This window comes from Ammodytes marinus (genome assembly GCF_949987685.1).
Source record: "Ammodytes marinus genome assembly, chromosome: 9".
Classification (NCBI taxonomy): domain Eukaryota; kingdom Metazoa; phylum Chordata; class Actinopteri; order Uranoscopiformes; family Ammodytidae; genus Ammodytes; species Ammodytes marinus.
Genome location: NC_137213.1, coordinates 5,470,292 through 5,482,450, shown reverse-complemented (window position 1 = coordinate 5,482,450; position 12,159 = coordinate 5,470,292). Strand labels below are relative to the sequence as shown.

Below are 12,159 nucleotides of genomic sequence, written 5' to 3'. Positions count from 1 at the left end.
CACACACACCGACATCATTATAAAATGTGTTTTTTCTGAACTCCCACAGAGCGCAGAGAGAGAAAATACATTGTTTGTAGAGGACAAAGCTCTGCATACACATTTACAACATCAATTCACGACTAATACATGGAATTTATGAATATAAAGGTACAGGAATATTGGAGTCATCATGCAATCCAAAGAGCCCCAGCAGAGAGTTTACACACCATTCTGCTAACCTAGCTTCAGGCAGCTGAACTGGGCTAACCGTAAGTGAGCTAACTGACCAGCTGGCTTCTTTTGTACGCGTGATGCAGTTGGTTGTTCTTCCTGGTAGCACTGATGACACTGCTCATTATCAACCCTAGACTCTGCATTAGGGGTAGGTATTGTAGTACGATGCATGTTGCGATTATTCCACATAGTTCCATGAAAATGTAAAAACAGCTTAAATACAAGTTGCTTTGTAAGATCTTAGTGGTCTTTATACATCACATCACATTATATTATATTGATAATTCAGCTGACAAATTCTAAAATCAATTTAATTCAAAACTTTATTTCAAATTCAGAACCCGGCAACTTGGAGGCAACTAGCCGTACTGCTGAATCTGCATGAGCGGAGGTTGTAGTTCACAACACGTTTAAAACTACAAAAAAAAGAATCTTTCAAAATATTAGAGTTTGAAATATGATGACAGATATCACAAAATAAACATTACGATGTATTACCGTTATTGATTTTTTAAAGCACAGCCCTACTCCACATATGACTTGGGTTGAATGTTGCAGACTGTCATGGATCCACACACACTCAAGAAGATACAGTCATGTCAGGATGTGTCTGCTGCATTCCTTTAACTTTCAGTGACCGACCTTTTAGTTGGGTCAGTGAATCAGTCCAAAACAAAAGAAACACTAAGGAGAGTCATTTGAGTAACAAGTCCTATGACCATGGCTGCAAATGTCATTATTAAATCAAAACTAATGGTATAATAGCATCATGAAATGTGCTTGAGAGACATAGTCAACAGATCAGCACACCATCAGACACTACAATAGGGAGCTCCCAGAGCTGTTATTTCCTTGACACATTCTACAGAACAAACATTCTAGAAACACACTGAACAGGTTTGTGCATCAGCAGCTTGTCTTCTTTCTAACTCAGTGCTCATTCTTGGGGAAACATTTCATTTCCAATATGGCAAATGTGATTATAGCAACACTTTGATTCAGACACCCACCAAATTAAGCTTTTAGAATTCAATGTGAACTTATCCTATAATCGTACATCAAATTAAAACTCAATGGGCCATATTCAGATGGAAATTTTAGCTATTTTGGTCAGTCTAATTATTTTTCCTGTTGAAATTGGACATTTAAGATTCCTTCCTAATGCACTGCAATTCCAAAAATTAGAGATGGGGGAATCCCCCAGTCCTTGATCTGCACACAAATGCTTTACAAGCTCAGTCAAAGCCAACATGAGGTTTAAATCACTGCAGGGTAGAGCTGAATACATAAGTCTGTGGACAGAAAATTAACCATTTCACAACTGGAGTACTGACAAAAGAAAATAGGATTTGCTGCTTTGTTTGATTTTTATTTGTCTGTCAGACAAAACAAGTGATCTGGAGATGACACAACATGTGAAGCTTGCCAGACGACCAGGCAGATGTCGCTAGGCTACCTGCTACCAGCTGACAAATCAATGTGCTCTGTATTCAACTCCACATCAAAATGACAGACCAAGGCTAAAGTACCGATGTTGCTTCAGAAATGGTTTTTCAATATATGTTTTTTGTATGTGAAAGGAGAAATGGCTTCACCTTAGTCTAATGCAAACATGCTCCTCCATTAAAAAAAAAACCCACAATATTCTTTAATGTGTCTTTTGCTGACTTTATGCTAGGAGGAGCATTCAGATGTTAGGGAGAGCTCTTCAGTACGAATGTATGGGAAAGAAAAAGTCCATGAGCAATGGAAGAGAAGAAGAGACATATAGAGAGAGACATGATCTTCCTCCTTCATGGTTTCCCAGGGTTACCATTGCCAGGCAGCAGTGGCGTTGCCGGGCAGGCTTGTGTGACGAGATGATAAGGATGGAAGGATCAAGAGGAGGGCAGCTATACAGCGGCTGTAACAATCATGTCATCAGCACCTCCCTCACACTTGTGTTTGCCCGCAGCAGTCCCCTGCTTATTATGCACTCAATACTGTAGTAGGTACAATACAACAGCTAACACAGGAGACATTACGCTATTTAGCTTTCATTTGGTATACTTTTCCAATCAGTGGAATGTCACAATAACATGTTGAGCCCATTCTAGCACACGACACAACTTCCTATTTAGCCTAAAGAGGTAACAGCTTGATGCCTGTGTGGTGGTACAGACTAGAGTATATCTACTTCTGTAGCACAATCCAACCCTGCTGTGCCTTCAATTGGTGGGAGTGGAGAAGTATGCGATGTGCCACAAAGCAAGGGGCTTCCTGCAGCTTCTATTGGAGGTAATAACACCTCACCCATAACCCAAGCTCTTTTATCATGCAGAGTTCATTCACACAGTGGAGAGAGAGACCCGCTGTGCCATCATCATCACAGGACTGGGAGCCAGCTAGGTGATGGAGCAGCTGGTAAGAGAACAGGCTTTGACTGGATGTTTGACAGGTGGATTCATTTAGCTGTTGTGGCCAAGCAAACAACAACGTCTGATTTAATAGCCGTGTGTGGACCCGTGAACCAGGCATTCTGCTGGAGGGTCAGCATGCTAATAATGAAAATGTTAAAAAGGTCATACTGTAACTTCCTATTAAAATAATGAAGCATCAAAAGGAGGCTCATTTTGCCAGGGTGTTACATTTACGTTTTTTTACGTGTTGCGCAGATGTGTTGCGAGTGTACAGCAGGCCAATGGGACAATGCTAGAATAGAATATTTGTATTGTCACTGCAACAGGTACAACAAAATTAAGTGCAGTCCTTGTTCAGTGCAAAAACATCACATTGAGGTAATACGTATGAATAAATAAATAAATAAATAAATAAAAATAGTCAACTATAGTCAACGTATGTGCATTAAAAAAAACACATACTCAACTGAGCTCTACTCACTTACAGCAGTAGCCTTCAGTCACTACTACAGAGGTGCCTTCACGTATGGCAGTGGATCTCGAGCCAGTATAATGGAGCAGCCACATGGCTCTGTGGTCAACAGTAGAGGACATGGGGACTTGTGGTAGCCTACCTGTGCTTCCAGTCTTAAAAACACATTAATATGGGGCACTTTCTGTGGTCATAGTCATTGGACATGTGTTCACTGTGTTCCAGGGTTCAAGTCCAGTGAGGGACCTTTGTTGCATTACTTACTCTGACACCATTGGCCCAAAAAGGAGAATTCAAAATACACTTGGGTGATTGGATGGCCTAGAGGAAAAGGTGTCCGACCAGTAACCATAAGGTCGCTGGTTCAATCCCCCGGCACCGGACAGGAGGGTGTTAGTTGTAAAACTAGTAGTGGCTGGTATTACGTCTACGGTGCCCGCCATCTCTACCATTGTGTCCTTGAGCAAGGCACTTAACCCAAAAACTGCTCCAGGGGCGCTGTACTACGGCTGACCCTGCGCTCTGACCCCCTCCGAAGTGTGGTAACTTGAGAGGTGATATGCGGAAAGACAAATTTCAATGCAACCATTGACTAATAAAGTTACTTAACTAGTTAGAATACAACCTTGTTGTCAAAACTTCCCATTGAACTCTAGTCCCCTCAGATAAATATCTGGGCCTCTTAAGTTACCAGTGATCCAAAATGCATCTCAATTCTGAGAGGGGAATATTTAAAGAAATGGGATGTCACTGGAAATGTCTAAACCTACGTGCAGCATTTTCTTAGTACCGGAATCTATTTTTGGTAAGGGCTATAATTTCATTTCAGAGTCAGTGTGTCTTTCTTGCCAAGCATAGCTGTGTGACGGGCTGGCTGGAAACCACTGGCTAAAAGAGAACATCCAAACCCAAAACACAATTCACATCTTATTACTGTAGCAGTGTAATCAATAAGTCCCCCGTTAGTGCTGCCTCGACATGTCGTCAAAGAGGAACGTCTCAACGGGTCACTGATAGCTCCACCAACACTGAATGGTGGGCCTGAACAGGTATTCATTTAAGTATTATTTTGGGAAGACCGACTTTTAAACCAAGATCACATTTATTAAAGCACCGCTGACACATTGAGAATGAGTTTCCCCCATTTAAAAAATAATCATAGCATCCATATACTGTTTTAAAGGGCGTTTTTGTTTACATTTCGTTAGCCTCATAGCATAATTGCCTACATCATATTTACTCTACTCTAACTTTACATCTACTCTACTCTACATCTACTTTACCCTACTCTATAACCCTTAAAATATGACTTAGGCAATTATGCTGTTAGGCTAACGAAAAGTAGATGTAGAGTAGATATAGAGTAAAAGTAGAGTAGAGTAAATATGATTTAGGCAATTATGGAATATATTTTTTTAGCCAAAAAGATATCTATTCTCTCTTCAAAATGTTGCCTATAGCTTTAGCACCATACATGACTGACTGGCTGGCTATGCGTCTTCCTCATTCTCTTGACTGCAGCGGGACATTCTTATCACAGATCTAAGTCCAATGGATGAGTCAATAGATGGAATTCACCTGCGCACACTTTCCAACAATCAATTCTTTTTGCTTTTCTAACAATTCAATTGTACCCAACAATAGATGTCTGCAGTAAAGCCTGTGCTGCCATAGAGCATGGGCCAGCATGGAGGAGAGCTGAGGTTATTGTGGAGGAAGCTGCCGGCGTAGTTAATTAGGGATATAGTCAGTGTGCTATTTGTTTTGGTGTATCATGACACAACTTAACAGTTACCTGGGTACAGACAAATAAGACACACCCAACTGAGCCATGTCACTCTACTGTAGGCCATGACTAGGCCCAGATAATGAAGGAATGACATCAGCTGGCAGTTCAAAGTACTGAACATTGTCCATTAGTCTGAAGGAGGTCCAGATAAGGAGGACCTGGTTAGATTATAAAAGTAAAGGGCCTAAAATGATGGCAAAATAAAAATAACATTAAAAGTAATTCATGAAACAAATATGTAATAATTATAATGTAATAATGTAATTTTAATTAGACTATATTGTACTTTATTCCTTTTAATTGCTGCCACTCTTCACCACTTTGTAAATGTTTCAACTGTTTTTTTTCCTCTTCTCTTCACTTGTTGTGTATTTGATGTATTTGCATTGAATATTTTGTATGTATTGTTGTTTTGAATTTGTTTTGAACTCGACGTCATTGAAAATGAGGGTCACCCCTCAATTGGTCTCTCGAGGATAAATAAAAGTTAAATGAAATGAATCATGTAAGTCAAATGTTAAACCTGACAACATTGCTGGTGTGGCATCTCTAATGCAAGAGGTGGGAAGAGGCTATTTGGTTAGCAACAGTCTTCTTCTTTTTTTTAATATTTTTTCTCATAAACGGGCATTAAATGAAGAAAATGATTCCATATATCAACGAGGCGGGTCACTGATGAAACTATTCTTTAAGCGCTTTTAGCATTAGTGAACCATTGATCCATTCCAATATTTCTATAATTTTTTTCTAAATGTCTCAACATTTTAGCCACATTTACATCTTCAAATATGCTTATTCAAATGCCAACTTTAGACTCTGGTAACAGTACATTTCTTTATTTTTTTGGGGTAATTAATAATGAACATAAAATAACTAGCATTAATGAACCAAACAGATTTCTTTTCAACGTTGCTTTAACCTTACGGATGTAAACGATTGTACTTCTACGTTGTCAAAAGGGATGAGACTTGTATAATAACCAACTCACTTAACTCATCAAATTATAGAATTAGTCCCATGTTTAACGGAGCCTGACTGACGGCTTTTTCAGACTTGAATTACCCTTAGCAAACACACAGATAATATCCCTACACACACAATGCATCACCATCACAGCAGTCATTACACAGATGAATGCCCATATGTCTAACTCTATATGGACTAGTTTCCTGCCCTAATATGATCTGTGCTCCATACATCACAATGGCAACCAGTAGAAACTGTTGATCTGGTTGTTGACAGAAATCACATGATCCAGTATTAGCAAACATCCTCCAACTAAACGGACTGCTCCATCATATGTGTGCAGGCCTGTGGCTTAGAGTAGTTTCAGTTCCACAGCTGTAGCATTAGATAGTCCTTATTGCTTCATTATTGTCATTTAAGAAGTTGGACAAGTCCTTCTTTATAATACGGATACAATATAGACCGATCTACAGTTTATATACTCAAGAAAATAAGACCTTTGAATTCATTAAGGCATGAACTGTTTATTATGTACAAGACAGGACAATAGTTAAGATGAGGTTAAGTGATATCAAAAGCTGCTGCCTCCTCTCTTTAGTACGAGGTATACTGTATAGGTTATTGGGCCACTGCTAATCTTCTAATTGTTCATTGGGAAGTGGGAACAACAAAACAAGTGAGCCAATTAGCGTTGTGCTAAGACGAATAAGGTTCACAAGAGTGCATGCATCACCCAAAAGGTGTCATACACTCCCTACCCAAATGAGTGACAATACACACAGTATAGAAATGGCTGTATGACAAACTTCTGTCTGTCCTTACTTCTATTCTATTCTATTGCGTTCTTTAACCACTTATTGGTCCTGTATAATCCGCCTCAAACACAGACAAAGTGCGATGATGATTAGACACATTTTCCATTTCATTACAAATATTGCCAAACAGCCGTCCATATAGATGTATTGATGTAATAATGTCATTTTACTGGATTGGATTGGCTGGACTTTTGCCTATGTAACTTTAAAGTTTTTTCTTTTTTTGTGGGAATCTTATTGGTCCATGGATTACTGAGAGGTATCAAGAGGTGAGTTGCCGCGATTTTTTGTAGGTTTTTTTTTTCATGGTGGTGTGACAGATGTATTGATTGGAACATGCTGAGGAAGCGCTTTCATTTTGAAATGGTTGACGTCAATAAAATCAGTCAGAAACTCAGCCTTCCAAAGATATTTTGGCATGTGTATTGATCCAATTAAACATAACATGTTTAGGGACATGTGTGCTACTGTGGCTTGTCAAAGGGCCGTAGTAGTTCACAAGCTTTTGGTCTCTCTGGCAACCCACAACGACATGTATGAAGAATTGAAGATTAAATACAATTCAAAACACGTCAGCACTCAGTCTGCAATAAAAACTATATTTGTCAAATGTTACATTGTAGCCATGCAGCCAGGGCTGTAAACTAACTTTTTGGCTCACCTGCCAAGGGGACCGGTAGATGAAAGAATCTACCGGCCAAGTAAATTTTTTACCGGCCAAATAATAAATTGCCTCTTTTTGTTGCATATATACATCTGTTTCAGTACTTTTCATTGAGATAACAGTATTATATAGCAGTACATGCTTAGAAAAGAGGCCAAAGTAATATTTAGAAATACATTTTAATATTATATTAATTTAGTTTCATTCATTTCATTTCAAACATTGCACATTTAAAACTTTAACAGTGCAAAACTGTGACAAAGGAAACGCTCATTTAGGGCTGCAACTAACGATTATTTTAATAATCGATTAATCGGTCGATTATTTTTTCGATTAATCGATGAATCGGATTTAAAAAAACAGTGCAGACTGCAGTGTCAAAACACCAGGTTATTGCTCCAATGTCCCGGAACAATTAAAAGTAATATTAAATGATAAAAAATGAATAATAAACCTAACTGGGATAACACAAAAAAAACATACAATGTATGATATACATTTATACAGTATAAGGGATGTCCATGGTAAACCAGTCGACCGATAAGATTTTTAACCAGTAAATACTAACGGTTAAAACAATTAAATCATCTTAATTTCTCTCAGATGACAGGAGATCATTAATTTTCATGGATAGTGATACCATTTGAGACTCCTTAACGATTCAAGTCTTTATTGATATCACTATTGATACTTTTCTATTATTTTGTTGAAATAGAACTTGTATTATTGCTTTAATTGCTGATATGATCATAGCTCAAGATAGGACATTAAACAGGTCATAATTCCATCTTTACTATCTATTTTATATTGGTGGGAAAATCGCCAAAATCTAAATTTTTTTTTTTTTTTGTGTTGCATTTGAACACATCAATCATATTACTGAGCCGGCCTGAACACATCACAGTTGACATGTTTGCTACTTTTTTAAAGCTAACTAGCTATATCCTTCCGATTTTAACATGGATTTAAAAACTGGATTACTATTTTTAACTGACGGGACTTTCTACACCGTTCGGTTGTGTGATTACTGCCGCTGCTTTGAATGACTGTTGATGCGCCGATGCCGACTCTCCGAGCCCGTCTGCACACAGTCTGCAGCAGCAGCAGCTGACAGAGTTTTTTTTGGACTAGACGGATACTGAGTTGAAGGAGTTTTTTTTAACCCAAATACAGCAAAGGTACAACACTTTTATATAGGCCTACAGTCCAGTGTTAGATATGACCAACCGCTTCACGTGCGGAAGGCTCGCTGTGGGTGTGCATGAACCTGTCGGCGGCTGGATGTAAACAGTGCCGCGCCTGCAAGTGATTTGTTAATCGCGCGACTCAACGAATCGATGACCAAATTCGTTGCCAACGCTTTTACTAATCGATTTTATCGATTCGTTGTTGCAGCCCTACACTCATTACTTATTACTCATCAGAACTAAAAATGGGACCAATCCGATCCAGTATCTATTTAGAGCTCCATTGCTGCGTTTGAACTGCTTTTGCTGCGCCAAAACTTTTAAAGAGCGGCGTTCTTCACATTCTATGGCGGTGACGCGCACGCTACGTTTCTTCGGGGGAACTTATTTTCTACAGCGGTGACGTCGGGGGAGCTACTTCAGTGTGACACACAACAAATCACCAGTTTAGCTTGACGTTTGCTACCGTCATAATTTATCAGTTTACAGCTACTGCAATGTTTTGTTCAATCATGCATAATTTATCGCAAGAGCACGACCATCGGGACAAACTTTTACCCGCCCCAGTGGCATGTATCCCTCCCAAATTAAGTCGCCAGGGGAATATTTTGGTCGCATTTGGCGAGTGGCGACCGCTAGTTTACAGCCCTGCATGCAGCCCTTTCTTCCATCCATAAGTGAACATGCACGTGTGTGTGTGTGTGTGTGTGTGTGTGTGTGTGTGTGTGTGTGTGTGTGTGTGTGTGTGTGTGTGTGTGTGTGTGTGTGTGTGTGTGTGTGTACTACTGCATACAAGATACATTTTACCCAGATTGTATGTTGTGTATTGGTACTTAATAACCAACACTTGTTATTGCCATGATCATTTGCACTTTCTAATTTTGCAGAGGATTCCTAGAAATCCTCTGCAAAAAGCCTGGATCACACATGACCCACACAGATGTAGCTGCGTGCTCTGAATCAGGGAACTTAAGGACACATGGTATTTCTGGTGTAGGCAGGCATACATGTAATCAAGCTAGGACTTTGGCTGAAGCTCTCTACTTACTAGACATAAACAACAACAGCAAGCAAAACATCAATCTGTTTCGCAATATCACTGGTAAACTTGCAGCCCACCACAGTGACCACTTAAAATAAATCTAAATGCACCCATTAGAATTCAATTCTTTCCCCAATGTATTTCATACCTCCCACTATTTTCCATGTTTATTAATTTTGACTTCTACACTAACAATGGAAACAAATAAATGTGTCAAAAAACAATTTAATTGTGGCTTTCTTGACTGGAAACCAGTGGCGGCTCGCCCATAGAGGGCGATAGGGCGCCGCCCTCCTTGAGCCATATCAGCAAAAAACGAAAATATAATAATGAATAATAATGATGTTTTTTTTTTTTTTTTTTGTATTAATAATCATAATTTATGATTTCAATACAGTTTTTACCTGCATCTAAGTCTGAATATCATTGTACAATCAGCGTCTGTGCTCTGTACCGTCACTCTGGGGCGATGTCGGGCTGGTTGAAAATCGCCCCCAGCGCTCTCATAGACATCAATGTAAAACTTTTTTTTTTCAAACTGCAAGCCTCGCAATGCAATCTCTATGGGTTCCGGGGGTGATCGCCCTAACGTGTTGTCGTCATACGTACAGTAAACAATAAACCAATTACAGTGACTGATACAGTCACATGTCCAGAGCGGTCATATTCAAGACCAACACAACTTTATATCAACTCAGGCTAGGCTGGCAAGCTACTTACTTGATCGGACTCGGACTAGGTCTTTCCCAGACAAAATGTAACCATCAAGCAAGTATCTACCAAGATGGATTGGGGGATCTTATAAACGCGGATTTTCACGGGGCTCGTTTGAACGGCTAACGAGGCTAGCAGGATGCTAATGCGCTAACGCTCTGTCCTGCTGCCGCTGCATGATGATATGGACTGTATACTGGCTTTTTATCCATCCTGATGGCAGCACAGAGACCGCATGGATAACTTTGGGTGTCACCCCTATGCATCATCTCTCAGAAAAGGTAAAACAAACATTAAACATCAATCTGCATATACGAGCCAGCGCCGTTCAACAGCTGATCGGCTATTGAACGGCGATCAGCTGTTGATCGTCGTTTAGCTGACAGCTGCTTTCACCGTCCGACATAAACCCGCCTACCAAGTGCTGTAGACAGTAGTAACCCAAACCAATGTGATGATTAGCACTGTTAATGTTGCACATGCTATGCCAGCATCCATTTTTGTCTCCTAACTTTTAAAGGAAGCCTATCTGAGGAGCACACTGGTAGATGACAAGTTATCTGTGATGGCCACAGCCGGATAATTAAATAATTTTAGAGCTAAAATAATTTTATTCAAGAAATTAACTAACTTAATTTCCAAAAACACTGTACAGTGCAATGCTTGTCTAATGTTGCCAGAGTGGTTATGCCAGATGAACAGGAAAAAAAAAAAAAGTTAAATGCAATATGACATTGTCATATGCTATCTGATTTAGGTTAATTTTGGGTCATATTTCCCATCATGGCAACAATTGCCCCCCCTGAGATTATTGTCAGGAGCCGCCACTGCTGGAAACTCTTGTATGGGACTGTCTTGACTGTGTCTCTGTCTCATGTCTTCTGGTTTGGCTTCCTAACACATTTCTCACGGCTCACCCTGTCTGTTTCTCTAACATCATTAGAATAAAGCATTATTGCAAATGCACCTGCTGCTATACTGCAAGCTGTCGAAGCAGGCCACCAGCTAACAGTAAACAGATGACAGCATTGATACTGCTCCACTAGTGTTCCACACAGGGGACTAGAGGAAACATATCTTTAAAACTATACATTGCAGCAAAACGACAACAACGAGACAATACGTTCAACACGAATAAGAGGTACTCTACTACGCCATTTTAGGGAATATTAGCGGCTATAGCTTGACACTCTGGCCTTCCGTGAGGAGAAGCTACGCTAACGTAAACTGTGTTAGTTGATGATGTATCCTCGTCAAAGAAGAAATTAATAGTGTGTCTCTCTGTTCTATGTAACAACGTATACTTAGCCGTGAATTGGCTTTATGTAGTGGAACAGCGACTGCTAGCTAGGCAGTTAGCTGGTTTAGCAGGCTGTGGCTAACACCCCCACCCCTCGACGCAAACGGACAAAAGGCCCAACATCTCTCCACCACTGTCAACAACTGCTGCACCCAAGTAGTACAATAGCAATGGTTGTGGTAGGGCAGCTGTGTGTATTGTGTGGCACTGTCATAGTGTTTAAAAAAAAAATACTATCCAAATGTGTGAACAGTGTAAGATTTAGAGCTGTCATCCCACCCCTTGCGTCTCTGCTTTTACCACGTCATTGGACTATCCAACACTGCGGAAATACACCGCTAGGAGCTAGCTGAAATGCTAACTGGGAGTCTAGGTGGCACTGGCACTGGGGCTGGCTTACCCGTGTCTCCGATGATGATGTATTTGAAGAGGTACGCGTACGCCATGGCCCCTGGTTTGTGCAGTCAGCTGTCTGGTCCGTTACACCTTCGTTAAACCAACCGTGAGCCGTGTGAAGAAAGCTAGCTGACAGCTTGTTAGCCCGTTTTTTCTCTGTCGCTGCTGAGGAAGGAACAATAAACAGCCAGAGCCTCGG

At 40.1% G+C, this 12,159-nt stretch overlaps 1 protein-coding gene across 2 annotated transcripts in view; it reads right to left on the bottom strand.

Annotated features, from left to right (window-relative positions):
- Positions 1 to 12,159, bottom strand: part of rab2a (RAB2A, member RAS oncogene family) — a 28,325-nt gene extending 16,166 nt beyond the window's left edge. For both annotated transcript variants that reach the window (XR_013845035.1, XM_080034441.1), the window contains exon 1: positions 11,965 to 12,159. Coding sequence is in view for 1 of the 2 variants with exons in the window: in XM_080034441.1 (XP_079890567.1) it covers positions 11,965 to 12,010 (46 nt within the window). In the remaining variant the exon portion in view is untranslated. The remainder of the gene's footprint in view (positions 1 to 11,964) is intronic.